The 20,841-nt window shown below is 42.3% G+C and overlaps 1 protein-coding gene across 10 annotated transcripts in view; it reads left to right on the top strand.

The window, feature by feature from the left end:
* Window positions 1-20,841, top strand: part of EPHA5 (EPH receptor A5) — a 202,963-nt gene that overhangs the window by 94,879 nt on the left and 87,243 nt on the right. For 8 of the 10 annotated variants that reach the window (XM_027676976.1, XM_027676974.1, XM_027676970.1 and 5 more), the window contains exon 4: window positions 15,199-15,354. The exons of the other annotated variants lie outside the window; for them this stretch is intronic. In XM_027676976.1, coding sequence (XP_027532777.1) covers window positions 15,199-15,354 — 156 coding nt within the window. The remainder of the gene's footprint in view (window positions 1-15,198; window positions 15,355-20,841) is intronic. 10 annotated transcript variants of the gene reach the window in all.

The following is a 20,841-nucleotide window of genomic DNA, read 5'->3' as shown; positions in this document are numbered from 1 at the left end:
TTTGGCTGCATGGCCTTTGAAAAGAGAGGGCAAGGGGAAGATGCCTCTCTGCAGCCTGGTGTAAATGTGGCATGAGCAGATGTCATGCATCCCGGAGGAGGAAAAAGCAAGCCCTTGCCTGGTTGTGCAGACTGTAGGCAGCACTGGTGTGGCTGATGCTGTGTAGAGGCCCTGTAGTGACGCTGGCATGTGCTGAAAAGTAAGGTCTGGTTTAAACCCCGCTAATTATCACTTTTGTTCTGAATTTTAGATTGAGTTATGTATTCAGTTTTGCTTTTAAACTGCTCTTGCAGAGATGCAGGAATTGCCCAGACTATCAGAATCCCATCCTTATCTTTATGCAGCAGCCAGTTACCATAAATCTCTAAACTCTGGTTACAGTCTTGTTTAAATGCTATATTCATTTTCTGTTGTTTCATCTTTGTATCTATTTCTTACTGTATTTCATTTTAAATAATTTACTTGCTTCTGGCCCAAAGTTCTTAGCAGGGAGACACAAGCTGAAGGCTTTTAAATTCAGGGCTCCATAAGCAGAGAGTGTTCTTACATTATCCCTGGAAGAGACAACTTCATCACCTTCTGCTTCTTTCCCCAGGCTGGAAAAAGGCAGCCTTGGAAAGCAAAACTTCCTATTTAGATTTCTTCTTAAATCTAATTCCTTGGGAGCAAATGAAAGCTTCTTTTTTCTCTTTCTCTCTTTTTAAAAAAGAATTAAGACCAGCCAAAAATCTTCCTATGGATGAGTGTACAATGATCCTGATGCCTTTTCCAGCTCTGGCCTTTTGTCTTCTTTCTCCTCTACCTTCTATTTATGTTATTCTTGCCCACCTTTCTTGAAGGAGGTGTTGATTAAAGGATGAAAACTGCCTCAGATCCTCTATATCAAGATATAGAGTTTTTTTCAAGTTGCTTGGTATGTGAAAAGCATCCATTTTTGCACTGCAGTGCAGCTTTACCAGATACCTGGTCTCTCCAGCTCTCTCTCTTTTTTTCCTTTGCCCTCCCATCCTGCTAAATGGACATCTTGTCAAATCCTGTTTGCACGGACTGACAGCTATAGAGGTCTTGGAGAAAAAGCCAGATCCCTGCACATACACCCTAACAAACAGAATCAAAATGTCAAGGCACAAGTGAAATATATCACTGTGCTTCCCTGTCAGATTTTGGTAATATCACCTGGCTAAATTGACAGAGGAACACCTGCATCAAGTTAACCTGGTTTTATTAGCAGTTGTTTCACATATTTATATTTGGTTATGAATATAGGGACTGCTGAGGAGAAAGCTTTCACTTATTTCCTGACAAGATGAAATATCCCCTGTTACTCACACCAAAAGACAGTCAGGGCAGTGAAGTGACTTGCAAATAACACAGAAATTAATAAAGAAAGAAAAAATAATTTCACAGCCTGTTGTTAAATTAGCAATGCTTTAGAGTGTCTGGAGTTTCTGGCAGAATTAATACATACTCTGAAGCTTGGGCAGCCTCAATGCATATCATTTACCCAACAGCAGTAAGAGCCAAATCAGACACAAGAAGTGGTCCTCGATTGCAAGGGAAATATTGGAGTTATCTGTCTAGTAATCATTCATCAGCCTTGTTCACAAATAATCAAGAAACATTTGGATTTGGATTACTTCTCTCATTCTTTCAAGACAAAAACAGTGGCTGGAACATGATGCATTAAGTAACACAGGGGGGAAAAAAAGCCAGGGAGCAACATACATTTGAGCAGGGAGAAGAAAATATACAATAAAAGTGCAATAAATTTCGCATGTATTGAAAGGGAGTATTTTTATAGCAGCTTTCTGCAAACTGAATGCATCTACATAAATAATGTAGCGACACATTTAATTGCAACTGTTTATTTTTAAATTTGGCTGGATGATGAGAGAATTTCTGTGTGGAATAATGAACCTTATATTTTTGCCACTTGCACAACTTTAAAAAAAATAAATTGTGAATGGTATTTGGGCTAAATGTCAGAGCCTCGGAAGTTTCTAGCTGCTTTCTAGTGCATCTGAAAAGAAACCAACATCCAGGAGTGCATCCATATGGAATGCTGGATATTGGGAAGGCCAAGAGGTGACAGGGAGGAAAATATTAGCAGTCCCCACTTGAGTCAGAAAACTCCCATTTGGTCTTTCAGTGCAAAGCATACCACTTCAAATAAAAGAATTAATGCTGGGCTTTTTATGTCTTCTGCTGATTTTTCTGTTCATGTTTGCATTTCCAGGCTTTCTTCTCAAAAAGGCTAGTAACCCCTTTTCCCTCTCTCTACTTTTTTCTTCCTCATGACAAGACTGACTCTTGATATTCTCCTACAGTCTCTGCATTTCAGGGCTGCTGAGAGGACAAGCTGCATCTTCCCGTAGCACCCTCACCTGCTGGGTGTCACAGGATAGATGCCACAAGACTTGACAAGGCTTTGAAAACAACGTGTGGAAGAGGAGCTCTGGAGTGGCAAGCTGTTAGGGGCAGTAGCATATGAGGTGTAAGATAAGCAGGTTACAGTCTTTTCTTGGAAGGCATAGGTATGCCAAACCCAGAGCGCAGTGCCCTTGTGCCCACACCAGCTGCTCTCCTTTCTCCTCTCATGTTGTCTTCCAGTCGTCCCTTGAACAAATACAACATGAACGGTTTCTGTAAAGCAGAAGGTTTGCATTGCTTTTTCCTCAAACTTACTTGGGAAGACTGTTCAAGTTGATGCAATGCAAGGGTACAGAGATGGAGCAAAAATTACAAATAAAGGAGGTGCTGGGTTTCCAGGGCAAATGTTTCCAGGCAATGTTTATTTCTTGGATATAGCTGGAGGTAAGCTACATGTGAACAACAGTATTTCCTTATAATAGTTTGAGAATTAAACTTCCATAAATCAAGCTTTGGCAGCTCAAAACCTTAAATAAAAAGCCTGTGAGAATGGACAGTATCACTGCTGCAAAGTGTGATTCAGGCTTGTGCTTTATGGTATAGGGAGGTGGATTTGGCAGGAAGGACGTTGTGGTGAGGCTTCATGTAGCAAGAGGGAAGGCAGTGTTTGCTTTGCTTTTCTTTTAGCTTCATATCTGAATTCCTGGAACAGTTGCATGACTGTAAAGCAGTCATTTCTGGGACAAGAACAAAGTCCATGAGAAGAGGCAATGGACAGGGACACTAGCAGGACGTCTCCATCCCAGTGCATGCTTTTGTCTCAGAAAACTACTGCTATAGTCTGATAAAGAACCTATCTTCTTGGGATATAACTATATGGGTTTTTTCTTTGGGCTTTTGGTGTTTTTCTGACTGGACTGGAGTCAGGGCAGCTCTAGTTAGTTCATGGCAAGGATGACTCATCTCCAGCATCCAAAAGCCACAAGGCCCACTACCCAAATAGTATTGAGATTGGCTTTAAAATCAGGAGGTTTAAAATGTCAAGTTTATTGATTTATCTTGTATTTGAGCATTTTTTTATATGCAGCAAGTTTTTCTCCAGAAGTAGGAGAGATCATACTGAAATAAATTCTCCAAAGGATTGGAATGTGAAAGCTCCTGCCATTGTCCAGCTGACATGGGAAGAGCCAGCAATGCCTCAGGTTGCCCTTTGTTGAGCTCATTCCTAAAGAGGAACATGTTTGGTGGAGTTACTTGGCAAGGCAGATGAACTGTGAAGTGTTGCAGTGTTCATCTGAGCCAAAGGAGTAGTTTAATCAACTTAACAAATAATCTTAATATTTTTATGTCTGGTTAATTAAACCGAAATCATGAAGTGTTCTGTCTGCATGTAATGGGATAACCGCTTGATGTTTCTGCACTTGGTTGTATGTGTGGAGCTTGCTCAGCTTTCCTCATTAAATTTCTCAGGATATTAGTATTTGCCATATCCTCCTTGCACACAGTCCTTGATTTGTTGCCTCCTAACCAAAACAAAAGCATCCTGTGATATGTATAACAGGACAGAATTTAGCTCAGTGAGACTTCCATCTGTAGCTCCAACCAGTGTGCTCCAATGCAAAAACCCATGAGCTTCTATGGAAGGAGGCATGACTGAAGGGAGATAGATGTTCCCCAAGAGACTTGTCCGTGTTTCTTCTGTGCACCTCTAAGCTGCCTGCCTGCAGCAAAATTGGCTAGCATTACCTGTACCTGGAATTTACAAAAAAAAACCAAAACCACTTCCACAGAATCATTGTTCTGTGCATAAATCCATTTAGCACACTTAGTCCAGGGAACTCTGGATAAATCCTTCCTATTTTTTTTTTTGGTCAGGACTGTAAAAGATCCATCTCTGTCACCCTCTGATGGAATTTGAATAGATGTGTCTAGAGTGACATATGTTCAGCCATAAATTACAAAGGAACAATTTTAAAATAAATTGTCTGCAGCCAGTCCTGCCGAATTTACCTCCCGAGACAGATGATCATAAAGTAGAAGCAAACAAGCCCTTAAACACTTGAGACCGGGTTTGAAGGGATCATTTTGAGAAGGTGTTAAACATCAGTCTAGGTTGGTAGGATGCTGCCTATTTTGGACCAAATAATCAGGAGAGGAAAGACTGATTTTATATCACATAGAAATGTTGTTCATGCAAATGAAGTTGCTCAAGGTAGAGCCAATCAGAAGGAAATATTTTAAGCATTTTTACTTCTCTTTACTGCCTGCATATGTGCAGTTTATTAATTCAGGCTAAAACCTTAAAATGCTGGTAGAGTAAACACACATGGCATAAATCATCAAAATAAATCCTCCCAAATGTCATATTTCTTAACCACAATGGCTTACAATTGTCCAAACCACAGCATAATTAGAGAATCTTTCTTTTTTTGCTGGCTGGGCTCCAGATCCCTATGGCAGACTGAACCAGAAGACTAAAATCCTTTTATTGTAATATTGTGCTAGCAAACGTAGCTTTGAAGAACCCTATTTTCCAGGAGCTTTTGCTGACTGATCTTTGCATTACTGTCCATAATAGGTGTACACAGACAGACATAGGGGAGTTTTGGCTGCATCATTTTCAAGTTTGATCCTGTCCCCCTGTTGCCATTAGGGATGATGCTTGTTATTGCTATTCAGTCAATGCCACTATTGAACTCAAGGGAGTTCTGTGCCTTGTCCATCAATCCTCCCCTCGCCTAGCGCAGCAATGCAGCTTGAATGTTTAAGTTGCCATTTGTGTAACAAAGGATAGCCTAGGTCCATGTCTTTGTGTGCAGAAACCCCCAAAATAGACTCTCGCACCTCTTGGATTACGTGCAGAGCCAGGCATCTCAAGTTATGTGTACAAGCATGCGGAAATAAATGTGTCTCTGCTGCCTTCTGTGTCTTTAATTATATTTTTCCTTTAGATGCAGCACTGTAAATCATCGCTTCCTCTGTTTAAGGGAGTAAAATGATTTCAGTTTGTCTTCATTAAAAAACCAAAGACAGTAATTTAAACATCATTTAAGTGCATCTTTGTCCCATTCCTCAGACAACAAAGTAAAAATACATAGATAGATTTTTATAGACATAGAGATTTATGAAGATATATATTTTATAGCTATGATAGGCAGAGAAGCTGTAGCAACAGGATGTGGACTGCCTTTTATTTATTGTAAGCCAGATAGTTGGGGCTCAGTGAGATCAACCTGGATTTGTCCCTTTTAGCCAGAGAGCGAGGAAGACGGCAGGTGCCACCTGGTCTGAGAGCTGAAGGAACCCTTGTACATACTTGCAGGAGCATGCAGCTGCTGGTGACAGAAATTTTGGGTTTGCTAGGAAATGACACTTCATCTCAAGTAGTGCTTTCTCTAGAAATGTACCAGTTTCTCCTGATGTTTTTTTGGACAGGAAAGTTTGGCAAGTTTGGCAAGAAAACCCACAAAACCAAAGGACAGCCAGCTAGCCCTGCAGTTAACACAGTTGGTGGGAGCACGCTTGCGCAGTGCTGAGTGCTTTTGAAAAATCTTCTGTTTTTCTTAAGAGCATTTCTTTTCCATAGCTTGCTTTCCTTCTGCAAAATCAAACCCAAATGATAGTGTGGGTTTGCATATATGCCAGAATAAATCTCCTTCACTGCTCCTCCATCACACTGCTGAGAGTTTAGGCTTGACTCAGGCTTTGCCTCATTGATTGCTTAAAAATCTTCTTTAGAGCAAAGTTGGAATGTGCAGAAATATAGCCCATTAGATCCTAATGTAAGCATGAGTGTTTTCAAATGTATTGTGTTTTAGGTATTTTTATGGCTTGTAAATGTATCTGATTTGGGAATTTGATGAATTTTTCAGTGTTGACATGTGATGAAGTTTTATACCGTTTGGAAGAAACACATTAATGTTATTAGTGGCAGTTAATTCTTAGTTTTCTAGCAACTGTGGTTATGTCGTAAATTGTTGTGTGACAATTTAGTTAGTCACATGGTAGAAAAAAGTGGTATTTCAGAGGGAGGAACTGAAAGTACTAATTTATTTATATATTTATATACTTTTCAAGGTTGTTTTGGTATTCAGAGTTAGAGCTGATTTCAATGTAGAGTGGAAATAATTCAGCCTAAGTTAGTGTGTGGTTGGACAGAACAGTATCTAAAGACGCAATGTTTTCTTAGGGAAAAAAAAAGCTTAAAAGAATATTTCCCACTTGAGATGCATGAATTGGCTTACATCCAAGGTCAGAGCTGAGTCTCTTTCTTCAAAGACCTCAGATGCCCCACTTATCCAGCAAGCTCCAGGACACCATTTAAAAAGACCTTAAGCAGATCTTGGGCTACAGCATTGGGTGTTGGACTTCGCGAAAGATGCTTCCAAATCTACTGGATTGAAGCAAATTGGCAGCTTCAAACTGCAGTGTTTTATTAGTGGGTATTTATTTAATTCCTTTCAAATACCGGAAGCAACATAGCACTGTTGCAGATAGATAGACAAAGCCTAAAGGAGATATAATCAGGGCATTTTAGACATTTTACTGTAGCTTTATAGCTGTGGCAGCAATTTCAGTGTCAGCCTGCGGTTCAAGAGAGCTGTTAGAGAGGGCAGGATTAGCTCTTGGGAGCCTACTTGAAAATTCTGCAGGAGGATGCTCTTTGGTGGGTTGCTGTAGTTCTTGAAATACTATTTAGAAGGGACTGGTGATCATCTGTTTATACTAGTTGGAAGACATGAAGACAGTCCATTGTGGTTTTTGTTTTGTTTTTTCTTGTAAGTAAAAGAGTGTGTCAGAAGTACAACCTGAGGCTTGGAGCCTCCCAGCATTTTAATTGATTCCACATTATAAAGACTGTACCTTGCTAAACCCTTTTATAGGTTTTGGACACATCTAAGAGGCAGCAGCCCCCTCTTCTCAGTGCAAATGCTTCAAGGCATGGCAGCTCGAGAGATGAGAACAAGGTTTGGTTTATTTGTAGCTTGATTTTGCTCAGATCCTTCAGTTCTCGAGTCATATTCCCTTCACCGGAGCAATGTGCTACTGAAAGCAGATTTGATGAGCTACAGAGCTAAAAACACACACATCCTTCCCCCCACGCACATACATACCTCTCCACATCCTGCTTGTTTTTCAGCTGAGAGCTGGCTCAGTGTGGACTATTGGGTCTGTCCATGAGGAAGGAAGTTTTACACTGTGGTTACTTCTGAAAGCTATGGTAATTTGAGCTGTGTATCCCTGTCCAAAGAAGTTTACAGTCTGAAAAGGTAAATGGCACTAAAGGATATGAAGGAGAAGCGATGGGGGTTTGCATGTTGGGGAGGAAACCTCAGGTTCAGCCAGATAACCTGTGCTCCGTCTAGACTAGGCATCCTTATCTTCATTAATTTTTGTTAGATTTAGTCCTTTAGCTTTATTTATGGATTAGTGGCACTTCCTTATGAGTTATACTTGTGGTTTCTGATTACTGTGGAGACTAATTTGGTGCTCTGCAAGGGAGACAGTGTAATTCCTGTTTGAGCTTTATTTTCTGGGACATGTAAAAGGTCACTTTCCTAAGCACTTAAGTACTGTGAGCTTATCCTCCCAGCATTGCAAGAGTGCAAAGGGAGTAATAAGTTGGACCTTTTTCCTATCTCCTTGGGTTTCAAGGCTTAGAGGGTCACGTTTCCTACCTTTTCTCTCTCCAGGGACAAAACTGGAATTCCTACTAATACTAATTATGGGATGAAGAGACAGATAGAATATTCTCTTAGCAGCTGGCTGACGTTTCACATTTGCCCTTGTTCTTGTGGGAGACTTAAACTTGCCAGATGCCTGCTGGAAACTCAACAAAGTGGAGAGGAGGCAGTCTAGGAGGTTCCTGGAGTGTGTGGAAGATTAACTTCCTGACACAGCTGGTAAGCGAGCCTATCAGGGGCTGTGCCCTGCTAGACCTGCTGTTTGCAAATGGAGAAGGGTGGTGAGAGATGCAGAGGCCAACTTGGGCATTGTGACCACAAAATTATATAGTTTTTTATTCTTGGTGAAGTAAGGAAGGGGGTCAACAAAACCTCTACCTTGGTCTTCCAGAGGGTGGACTTTGGCCTGTTCAGGCCACTGGTTCATAAGGGGTCCGGGAAGGCTGGACATACTTTAAGAAGGAAAGCTGAAAGGTACAGGAGCAGGCTGTCCCTACGTGCCAAAAGCTGGAGAGGAAGACCAGCCAGGCTGAAGAGGGAACTCTCACTAGAACTCAGGGAAAAAAGAGAGTTTATGACCTTTGGAATAAGGGGCAGGCTACTCAGGAATAGTACAAGATGTCAATAGGTCATGTAGGTGAAAGCTCAACTAGAGCTCCCTCTGGCCACTGCTATGAAAAATAATAAGTGATTTTATAGATATATTAACAACAAAAGGAGGGCCAAGGAAAATCTCCATCTTTTACTGGACGGGGGGGGAACATTGTCACCAAGGATGAGGAAAAAGGCTGAGGTACTTAATGCCTTCTTTGCCTCAGTCTTCAACAGAAAGACTAGTTATCCTAAGGGCAACTGGCCCCTGAGCTGGTAGACAGGGATGAGGAGCAGAATAGACCCACCCCTGCAATCCAGGAGGAGGTAGGTAGTGACCTGCTATGCACTTAGGCATTCACAAGTCTATGGGGCCCAATGGGATCCACCCGAGGGTGCTGAGGGAGCTGGCGGAAGAGCTCGCATAGCCACTCTCCATCATTTATTATCAGTCCTTGCTAACCATGGAGGTCCCAGATGATTGGAGGTTGGTCAATGTGATGCCCATCCACAAGAAGAGTCAGAAGGGGGATCTGGGGAACTACAGGACTGTCAGGCTGACCTTGATGCTTGGAACGGTTATGGAACAGATCTTCTTGAGTGCCATCATGCAGCATGTACAGGACAACCAGGGGATCAGGCCCAGGCAGCATGGTTTTAGGAAAGGAAGTCCTGCTTGACCAACCTTATCTCCTTCTATGGCAAGATAACCCTCCTAGTGGATGACAGAAAGGCTGTGGATGTTGTCTGCCTGGACTTCAGTAAAGTTTTTGATACTGTTTCCCACAGCATTCTCCTGGCTGGATGGCTGAGTCCAGAGAGTGGTAGCGAATGGTGCTACGTCCAGCTACCAGCCAGTTACTACTGGAGTTCCCCAGGGCTTAGTATTGAGGCCAGTCCTGTTTAATAACTTTATCGATTATTTGGACAAGGGGATCAAGTGCACCCTCAGTAAGTCACAGACAACACTAAGTTGTATGGGAGGGTAGGAGGGTTTGCAGAGGGATCTGGACAGGCTGGATCCATGGGCCAAGGCCAATTTTGTGAGGCTGTAGTGGGTTGACCCTGGCTGGATGCCAAGTACCCACCAAAGCTGCTCTATCACTCCCCTCTGCTGCTGGAGAGAGGAGAGAAAATATAACGAAGGATTCATGAGTTGAGGTAAGGACAGGGAGAGATCACTCACCAATTACTTGAAGTGGTGATATTAATTAAATTTATTACTGATAAAATCACAGCAGTATAATGAGAAGTAAAATAAATTTTAAAAACACCTTCACCCCACCCTTCCCTTCTTCCCAAGTTCTACTTTCTCGCCTCCCAGCGGCACAGGGAGATGGGGAGTGGGGGTTCACCACAAGCTGGGGGCAGAGTGGCTGAAAAGCTGCTCAGCAGAAAAGGGCCTGGTCAACAGCTAGCTGAACATGAACCAGCAGTGTGCCCAGATGTCCAAGAAGGCCAATGGCATCCTGGCTTCTACCAGGAATACTGTGGCCAGCAGGATCAGGGCAGTGATTGTCCCCATGTACTCAGCACTGCTGAGGCCACACCTTGAGAACTGTGTCCAGTTTTGGGCCTCTCACTTCAAGAAAGACATTGAGGTGCTGGAGAGTGTCCAGAGAAGAGCAGTGGAGCTGGTGAGGAGTCTGAAGAGTAAGTCCTACGAGGAATGGCTGAGTGAGCTGGGGTTGTTCAGCCTGGAGAAACGGAGGCTCAGGAGAGGCTTTGTCACTCTCTACAACTACCTGGAAGGAGATTGTGGCCAGCTGGGGGTTGACCTCTTCTCCCAGGAAACTACTGACAGGATGAGAGGAAATGGCCTCAAGCTGCACCCAAGGGAGGTTCAGATTGGACATCAGGAAGAATTTCTTCACTGAAAGGGTTGTCAAGCATTAAAACAGGCCGCACAGGGAAATGGTGGAATCATCATCTCCGGAAGTGTTCAAGAAACAACTGGACGTGGCATGTGGTGCTGTGGTTTAGTTGACATGGTGATGTTCAGTCAAAAGTTGGACTAGATGATCTTGGAGGTCTTTTCCAGCCTATGTTTCTATGATTCTGTGATAATTGGGTGGTTTTACCAACAGGACCATATACATGCCTGTGGGTATGGAAAGCCTCAGAGATGGTTCTTGCTTCCAGTATGTGTTGCCTAGTGTCAGTGTGCAGCGAAGGCATGGGGCAGCTGGAGAGGAGAGGAGCCCTGCCCATTGGATGCAATCTTCAGCCTAAGCTCGGGGGAGGGATGGTTACAGGGATGCAACTGCAAATCATTTGATGTTAAGGCTTGCAGAAAATAATCTGCCAAGTAGTCCCAGCTGGTTGATGTTATTGGCTTGTTTTCCCTATTTATTGTTGTGTCTCCTCACTAGTACTCACTGTCTCTACTACTGGTATGGTGCATTCAGCACGTTGTTCGAATAGGCCAGTTTTCATTGTAAGAGGAGCAGTGGTTGTACCTCCATCCACCCATGTTCCAAGAGTCAGTTTCTTTCAGCATGGCTCTTGTGGGCTCCCATCTGCAAGGTACAAAGATAGTTTCTAATCTAATTGCTGATGGTTCAAGGGATCAGCTCAAGCCATTGCTGTCCCAAGATGCTCTTGTTGCCATCCTTCATTGCAGCCATCTCTCTCTGGCTCATTTTGAAGTGTGCAAGCAAGAGGCTGCACAGATGTTAATGCTCTGTGCCCGCAACATTTTGTGATTGCTATTAAAAATAAAAACAGTGAAAATAATTTGCTAATAATGGATGTGCTGCTAACAGAAACACATCCCACTTGTACCTAACACTAGCAGGCTGTTTATGGCATATTTGCTGTGTCCAAAATAATTATTTTTTTTCTAGCAACCAATTTAATTTAAAGACTGTTTTCACACATCAGTGGCTGTTAATCAGCTAAGAAGTTACCAGTTTTAATACTAAGAAGAAAGAAGCAGATCTCATCAACAGCTTAAAACTTGATTTCATTTCTTTTCAGCTGGTTTGCTGCAGATTATGGGGAGTCTTAAGCTCATCTTATTTCTCCTGCTTTCCTATCCTCTTTAAAAGAGAGATAGTACCATTATATGCACCATTATATGTACTGTGCTAGTTCTATGTATCCTTTCAAGAGCTGTTGAATTGGAAATACCAAGACAAAAATATAAGAAGACTAAAATAAGATTTAATTAAGAATTAAACCTCAGACACCCATGTAATTTTAAATAAAGTCATGTATACTTCATGAAGAGATTGTAAGGTTGACTGTCAGAAGACAAATGGTAAGATAAAGACCAAAACCTAAGATACCTGCAAGGTAGGTTGTTTGTGGCCCTGTTCTGCTCTGAAGCTAATTTCCAAAATGTCTGAGACATTGCTACCAGTGGCAGAAAATTGACATGGTATCAGCTTCAAGCACAAGACTCTGCTTGTGATCCACCTACTGTCATACCTCGTCTACAGTATGGAGGCATAAGATGTCCCTTGGTCATCTTACATTTAAACAGCATCCATTTCATCACAGCATCCCTGTCTATTAGGCAGTTGCTGCTTGAACCATCTCACAGGCTGTCCTCTCTGTGCCATGTACAATGGAAATGTTAAAGAGAAAAATGTTATAATAGATACTACTTATGCCTGAAACACCCATGCAGCTACAGCTGCTTCGGCTCCTGAGCATGGTAGTGCAAGTGTGGTTTCCATCAGGAGTTGTTTCCAAGCTACTGGTCATGAGAACCTGGAAGACTGTGCTGGGAGAACCCTGTAAATCTCCCTCTGTCCTCCCCAAAGCATCTGCTGTTGTGCTGTGGACTCGGCACAACACTATTCAATGTGGCACTTCTTGCATTTATTTTTATTTTCTATACTCCTTCTTTGCATATCCCATCTTCTGTCCTGAATTCTTCCTTTCTGAAAACTGGCGCAAGAGTATTTCACTTACATCTGCTGGGTGTTTGTTTTGAGGACTCATGTTGAAATCTTCAGTAACATAATGCTCTTGACTGTTCCTCCTTATAGTTTTTTTAATAGAGAAGGGACTTACCTGACCCATGGGAACCTGCAGATTATAAGAAAATTGGTCCAGTTCAGTTTTATTTCACATCCCTCATTAAAACATTGGTTATCAGCATTGTGGGTCTCTTGGCTCCATACTTATTCATGAAAACCAAACACTCTCTTTGAGCTGAGCTACATATCATACCATCATTAACAAGCTGTACCTCGTTGAAAATCTGTCAAGGAAAACTGACTTATTTTGCATTTGCTGCTTTGCACAAAATAGAAGCATGGTAAACTTTTGTGCTGCAACGATTTTCTGTCTGTCTTGGTGGGACATAATGAGATAAATTCAAGTTCTTTTTTGCAGGCTAATTACATTGAATACACACTAGATGTGGGCTCCCCTCGTTATATGTTGCACATTTTTGTGCTTTCATTTGCCCGTCTCTATTGTCTGTGTGTGCAAGTGAGTTTGATTTGGATTTGAAATACCATTGTAAGCTAGAGAGGAACCATTTGGTGGTCTACTCTCCCAGAAGACTCTCAAGAGACTGTATAGCAAGTCCTTGCTGTAGGTAGGCCAGCATTTGAAAGTGGCTGTGAAGTAAACAAAAGAACTTAACTAGGTGCTAGAAACTGAGAAATGTGCTGTAAAGCATGAGGGCAGCTCGTGGCAAGTCTGCTAAAAGCTATCAAGAATAAATTCAGCCCTAGGTCTGGTCACTGATCCTGGTGTATGGACACAAAGCAGAAGACTGCATCCTGCAGAGCCTAGGTGTGGAGCACTAGTTGGATGATGAGCAATTTTGGAAAATGGATTTTTAAAACCTGTAAATCCCTCCAGTCCAACTAGTTTTTCTGTGCCTGTCTTGTGGGAAGAAAAGGGAGGTGGGAGATAGTGTGGGAGGGTGCCCAGTTTGGGGAGGTCAGCAGGGTTCCTGGAGATGAGCATCCCCTGGAGTAGGGCAGAGAGGCTGCAGATGCATGATGGCAACCTGTCAGCCAGTGGTGGGCTTGGGACCTGCTTCAGAGTTGCACGGTGCTTGCTGTGAGAGTTTTGGAGTCTGGGCAAGACTGTGGAAGTGGGGCCTGGGGGAGGTCTATGGATGCTCTTGGATCACACCACTTTTTATGCATGAGTGATCTTAGTCATCAAAGACTTATTGGTTAGCTCTGGGAGTTAGGAATTGATGTGCAGGTGCCTCACCTTTGATGAAGAAGCAGCTGATGTAAAAGGGAAGAGTTTCTCTGGTACTGAAGGAAGCAGAGCCAGCTTTAGAAGCAGATGTCCTAGTTGCTTGATCAGAGGACAGGGATCACTAGTAAAAATCTATACTTTATCTATGGTGAAGATGAATTCTGTCATCAATTGCTGAGTTTTAGCACATGCTGTGAGTGTCTGGGACATTCCTGATGGGATAATATTAGTGCTTTTGCTGTGAACTCATTTTCTTTGTGAGCTAATTACAACTGGGAAAGTTTGAATGCACATGGAAAGGCTCTGGGATTTCCAGGTAACTTCTGTAAGTCTGATAGCAGATTTGTGCATCCTTGATATTGTGCTAAGGCAGAAATACTTTTAAGCAAATCTAGAGGAAGAAAGGTAGCATCACTTGGAGCTGCTTTAACACATCTCTCTGTTTCTGCTTTTTGAGACAAACAGAAAATCAGGGTTTCCTCAGTTTACTAACAGTGTATCTATAATTCTGCATATAATGGTATGACTACAGGGCTAGCTGGTTTTTTTCCTAAAACACTACTTGCAAACCTGTGGCTGTCACTGCTTCTGACTAAGCGTGCACACACGGATGAAGTACAGAGTGCTTTGCATAGATGAAAAAGCATGTGTTTCAGGAGGCTGGAAACAAGAAATTACTGTATTCACTTCAAATTATTAAAAAAAAATCCCAAGCTACCTTTAGTATTATATTTGTAAGAAGAAAAATAGCTCTCAGATCAAGTCTTTGTGCCTCGTCATGCATATATATTGAAGCTGGAAGGAATATCTTGTACAGTGAGCATGCCTGGTTCAGGCTATAGCCAGAATAGTCTGTCTTATGTGGAGCACTTTAAAATTCATCACAGGTTTGTGGGGGAAAAGACCCTAGGGAAGTAGCCTTATCACAATGTCTTAAATCTGTCAATCTTGAGATCCCCTCCACCACCATGTTGCTATTTGTTTGCTGAGACATTGATTTCTGGGTGTAGAACATCTTAAACGAAAACCACAAGATGTATTTTACCTGTTTTTCTAAGACTAAATGAAAAAAAAATCACAGTAATGTTTTCTAAAGCAGAGCCCAGAAGATGTTACCTCTAATGCATTCAACAAGGAAAACAAATACCCAGCAATGGCAGATGCTAAGGGGAAAAAATAATCGACAAATTCTAATTCTTTTTTCATGCAGATATTTAAGTATGTGCTATCTGTTAGTGTTTTAAAATATGCAAACCAAATAGCTTGTGAGTGTTTGTCTGTTTCATAGCTGAGGATATGGGGGTTTTTTAAGAGGAAATGTGAAGACACTAATTTTATGATGGGAGAGCTTAGCCTGTGGTTCTTCTTTTCACAGTATGCAGACCTGGGTTCTTCAAAGCTTCACCCCACAGTCCATCCTGCAGCAAATGTCCCCCCCACAGCTACACGCTTGATGAAGCATCCACATCTTGCCTGTGTGAAGAACACTATTTTAGGAAGGAATCAGACCCACCTACAATGGCCTGTACAAGTAAGCATGTGCTTATAGGGTTTTTTTTAATCCTTTCCAGCTGTTCCTGTACTGTGATTAGACATTATGATACTAATTAATGTGCTTTTTCAGGCTCTGGACTGGAGTTTGAACTAGTCTTGACACACGTGTAATGTCACTGGCTTTATCGATTGTAATCCCAGTTACACGAGAGGAGACTTTTCAAAGCTTTTTGCTTCAAAAGCTGGCATCAAACCCAGAAAGCATTTTTGTAATGAACCATGCTCCATCTCTTGCCACTGGATCGTGGGCCGACTCAACCAGCAGCACAGCATTCAGACATGAGTACCAGTGTGGGGCACTCATGCAGGAGGAATGATGGGCAGTGCTTGTCAGCAGTAGGCAGGGGTAGAATCTACATGGTCCTGCTTAGTATCATCTCAGCTCATTTTCAGTAAACAAGCAGGCAGCGAGATCTATCTTTCCAATCTGCCTGGAGATGCTCACTCTTCAGGGTAGTTTAAAACTCTGTGATGGAAACTGCTTCTCCAATGTGCAGTGAAAATGTAGAACTTACGCTCTTTGCATAGGGGGAGGGCAGTCTAACAAGCACATTGGAGTACTGGGAGTCCAAGGTGGGATCAGTGTAATCAAAATCATTAATTTTGCCCTTCCCCTGCTATCTGTGAGCTATCCTGTCAGCTGTACCTTGAAAGTCTCTTGTTCGGTTTATGTTTCAGATAGTTAGGGCCACAATTTACATGCCCCTAGCCAGTCCTGCTGGTGAGTGCAGTACAGACCTGAGCTGGGTCTGTCATGCTCCGAATGTAATTTTCATGAAGCAGAAGGGGTTAAAAGGGACCAAAGAGGACTGAACTACTGGTGCTACTACAGTAGCTAACTACTGCAGTTAGAGCTTCCAAGAAACTTAAACAATGGCAGAAGAAGTAGGTTTATGAGTCCATGCATGCTCAGAGCTGCTGGGCAATGGTGCAGAGGTGACTTCAGTGCTGTTTTCTTGCATCGTGTTGGCATGGTGGAGGCTTTTTGTGCCTTTCCCAGTGAATACAGGTGTCCTTCCTAGCTTCCCAAGTTTGCATTTCAAAAGGAGGAAGAAAGAGTCCGTTCCTGTAGGAAAGATACTCTTGCAAAGGAAATTGCCCTCGGCAGCTCTCTGCTTGCCTGAAGGAGGCACTTGGAGCAGAATTGGGCCCCTTGAACTCTGCCTTTGATTTTCACCAGGCAAAGGAGCATGAAGCACGTGGGTATTGGAAGGTGTGCTGCAGAGGAGAAGACAGCCTTAGGCAGCATTGCAGTCACTGGTGCTGTCAGATCGAAGTGGTCTGGGGCATGAGTCATGCAAGCACTTCTCGATTTATTAAATAGGTATGCCGGTGTCTTTTGGAGCCATAGCTAGGGTGGGTTACAGCATGAAAAACTTTGATACCAGGGCTTCTTGATGTTCATTTTGCCCCCTGGCCTGACTTAAAACCCATAAATAATTGAGAGATAATGTAGTCCAGCATGGTATTGGGAAACACACTGAGCTCTGGAAACACTCATAAAATTGGCTTTCCTGTGCAGACAGAACCAAAGCCAGGAACTGATGGAGAGTTATGCCAGACTCTGGTATCCACTGTGCCTCCTGCCCACCATTAGTGGTGTTGTTCTCTGCCCCTTCTCAGGATGTAAGGGTATGCATCTAGTCTGTCCTGATGGTTAATTAGCACAGGGAAGGAGCTGCCATCCCTAAGGAAGATGTTTATGCATGCCTATGGCCTGAGCATAGGGCAGGATGTTCAGAGAGGTACAAGCAAGGTTCAAGCGCGTCTCCCCCCTAGGTTTCTGGTGCAGTTTGAACCCTGTATGTAAAGTCTGTAATTTCCAATTCTGCAAATACCATGGGATTTTGGTTTTATGGCTTTTTTTTGTGGGTTTTATGCTTATTTACTGGTGATGGTTGGCTAAGTTTGTTGGGTTTTAACATTTGGGTGTTTTGTTTCAGGGTGGGTTTTATTTTTGTTTTGAAAGCTTACTATAAGCTAGTTTAAAGTGCAGGCATGGTGCCTGAAACTGTGTTAGGATATGGTTTGGCAGGGTACTGAGTGCTTCTGGGGCAGATGAGAGGTTTAATGCTGATCAAGGCAGTGCTCAGCTTCTGTTGCCCACTGCAAACCCCAGTGCAGCAGTTGAGGATGTTGTAGCATCTCTGCTGGCGTTCAGACTTACAACCCCAAAAGCAGGGTGGATTATCTGAGCCTTCTCCATGTGCTTCAGTCACCCTCACTTTCCCCATGCATCTTTTCTTAGGATTTTGTCCTAATCCTGCTGTATTTGTGCTGAAGGTGATGGGGAGGGCATGTGCTACACCAGCTCACTGGCAGGGGTAGAAAATTTTGGTAGGGACGGTAACAAGTAGGTAGCGGCGCTAATGTTTTAAACCAGTCCAGTTAGATCTGGAAGGCAACATCTCATCATGAACTAAAACACAGGCAAGACAGACTTGAGTCATGACTGATAGGAAAATATTGCAAGGGGTTTTTTAATGTTTTTATTATTTATTGCCAGTGTCAACTGCTCAGTTAAATACAGGACAAGGGAAGAATACATTTTTGTTTCAATTTTCCAGTTCCTTAAGTATGGTTTGTAAGTAATGATTGGTAATTTTGAAATTAATAGTAATGTGATGCAGTCTGAAATAATTGTTGCCCCCAGAAAAAAAAATGGCTCTGAAGGATATTTTCAAATTCTCTTAGTATTATTATGTATCTTCCAGGAAGTAATTGTGCTTTATTTCTTCTTAAATTAAGTAATCCTAGCTTCAGTTCCTTGCACAACATCTCTTTAAAACCAAAACATAGTTACACCCTTTTTTTTTCCCATCATACCTCTGACAAGTAGCCCTATTGCTGTTCAGAGCATGTTGGGGAAATATTTGTAGTATTATAGCACATGGGACAAATGGAAGATTTTATAGTATTTGGTGTAATATTGTGCTTGCAAAAAGTTTAGAGTTAACTTTGTGTGTGTACATATATATATTTATATCTCGAGGGTAATTTCTCTTGTAGGTTATTTTTTTAAAATATGTGCCTCAGTAAATAACAGGTTTGCTGTCCATCAAGAAAAAATACCAATATCTTTGCTTTCAGAAATTTACCTCTTGTCACTAAATTGTGGTGCAGAAGGGGTGAATTTTACCTCCTTAGGGTACAAAGTAGCAAACTCAAAAATTATTTATGTATTTTTAAAAATCAGAGGACTAATATCTTTGTCCGTGACAAAAGGAGTTTGGAAATTAAAGGAGACCACCTTAGCAGACCTAGGGCCACCTCTTCTTAAGGTAAAACACCTTTTTGTTCTCCCAGATGGGGTTTAGCCAAGTTCTATCCAAGTACAGTTTCAAGATTCTTCAAGTAGGTCTTGTTAGGTATCTGTTGACTACTAAAGACCTTTCTCTGACACCCTATGAGAATGCTAATTTTGTAGGTTATGAAGTCCCACTGGCTTTAAACCATTTCCACTGAAGCTAATGTTTGTTAAGCCTTCAAGAAGAGCAGCTGACTTTTCTGTACAAAGCAAGTAAAAACCTCTGGTGACTTTACAGAAGTAATAATTTATTCCCCGTTAAAGACACATTGTCCAGTAAATGTTTCTTGTGCCTGAGTTCTTTATTTTTTCCTAGAGTACTGGCATCAGCAAAAGGGCATTCATCCTGTGAAGGAAAAAAACAGGGCAATTTTACCAGTAAAACATATAAAAAACCCTTGAGTGCAATATATATATAACTCCAAACAGCTCCAGTGATGAATGTCGTAGTTTCCATTGTATCAGTATGAGTATGACACTGCAGAAGGTAGTACTTACTTGGGCTGTACCTTGATGTCATTAGCTAGATAGCACTGGTTCCCCAAGGCACAGCTTGTGAGTGGCTTGCTCCTTGTTCCTAGTGATCTGAAAACATCACATAACAAAACAAAGATGGTCTACCATTTCCTAAGCTGCCTTAGCTTTTCTCTTCAACTGCTTTTCCTCCAAAGAATAAAAAAATACATCAGGATTATTTATTTCCTCTGTCAGCAAATTTCTCATTAAATCAGAACAGCTTGAGTGCAAATCATGACAGTGTTTCAGTTTATCAGTGTTACCAATTGTATAGACTTAGAAAGGTGAATAGGAAAGGGAAATAGAAGAAAATGCTTCTGGTTTATAAGGTAATTTCATTTTTGCAACGCTGCCTGTTTTAAATAACAAATCAAGTTTAATTATCACAACAAAATGATGACAGCCTAAGACAGCTTGTTAGGTTCGTATGGATCTCTAGCTAATGAAGCTACTTGTCGGACTCTTTTCAAGGAACTGCTCATGGGTTTTGACAGCTTCATTCAAACTGAAAGGAGAGGTGTTGTGTTGCCTTCCCTCAGAAAAATACCAATCTTTGCTTCATAGCTTCTGGTGGTGCTTTGACTAAAATCCATCCCAGCTTCCTTTGATAAATTTCCCCTTTCTTCCTCATTCATTAGCATTCCCTGAGTACTTAACACGTGGATTTCTTGCATGAGACTCCTGCTTGTCCTTTCACATTGTCTTCAGGGTTTATCTGCAGCTTGCCCTTCTTCTGCAATACAAGGCTGTTAAAAACAAAAAGCTTGCAAGGAAGCAGTCTTGCAGGTGCTGCAGGTGGGCTTTGCTTGTCCAGCCACGGCCTTTCCCACCAGGATGAAGAAAAACAGCTGACTTTTTGCAGGTGCTCTGGTACCTCTGTAGCAGCTGTTCCTCCTTGGATAGCCTTGCCAGAGCCATGCTGGCCTCCTGAGAGGGGAGGCTTGGCAAAATAAGCAAGTGCAGTGTGGCTAACCAACCGTGCTGCAGCTTGGCGGGGACGAAGAAGGCTGCCGTTGAGTAGCCGGATATGGCCGTGTTTCCAGTGGTCTGTGTAGATCACCATCTGCTTTGGGCTACACTGAGTGTCTCACTGAAGTGTGATTTGGATGCCCAAACTTAGGTTTCACTGTTGCCAAATAGCTGATGGGAAGAGACAGATACACACAGAGGAAAGATTCGGTGTCTGGGTTGAGTAACTAAATAGTGTGGAAACCCTAGTGCATATCTTATTTTAGGACCTAGAGCTAGTAATATAGGGGCAGTGGGGTGAAGAGGGGGAATCTTGCCTCTAGTGAAGCCGACAGTGACTTGGACAGAGCAAGGACTTGCTGCTCCCTTTGCAGGAAGAGCAAGGAGAGCACCAGAGGCAATGCCCCAGGGTGGAGCGCTCCTTCTGTTGGGTTTGAGCCACCCAGTGTCTTGTCCTCCGACACAGATGACTGTGTCCCAACACAGACCCCTTGAGGTGAGATGGGAGTGCTCAAAACAAATTCCCTATTTTTCCAGTTCTTCAGGTGCTGCTGCAAATGATCCCCTTGTGCTTTCTGACACATGAGCAACGGAGCATCTCTTTTCAGCTTAGAGAGTAGTAGCGAGCAGGATGACTGATAATACTGTTTTTACCATGTGTTTTTCTCACTT

Source organism: Neopelma chrysocephalum, unplaced genomic scaffold, assembly GCF_003984885.1.
Source record: "Neopelma chrysocephalum unplaced genomic scaffold, ASM398488v2 Primary Assembly neopelma1_42b, whole genome shotgun sequence".
Taxonomy (NCBI): Eukaryota; Metazoa; Chordata; class Aves; order Passeriformes; family Pipridae; genus Neopelma; species Neopelma chrysocephalum.
Note: the sequence above shows the minus strand (reverse complement) of the source record. Positions and strands in the feature narration are given on the sequence as shown.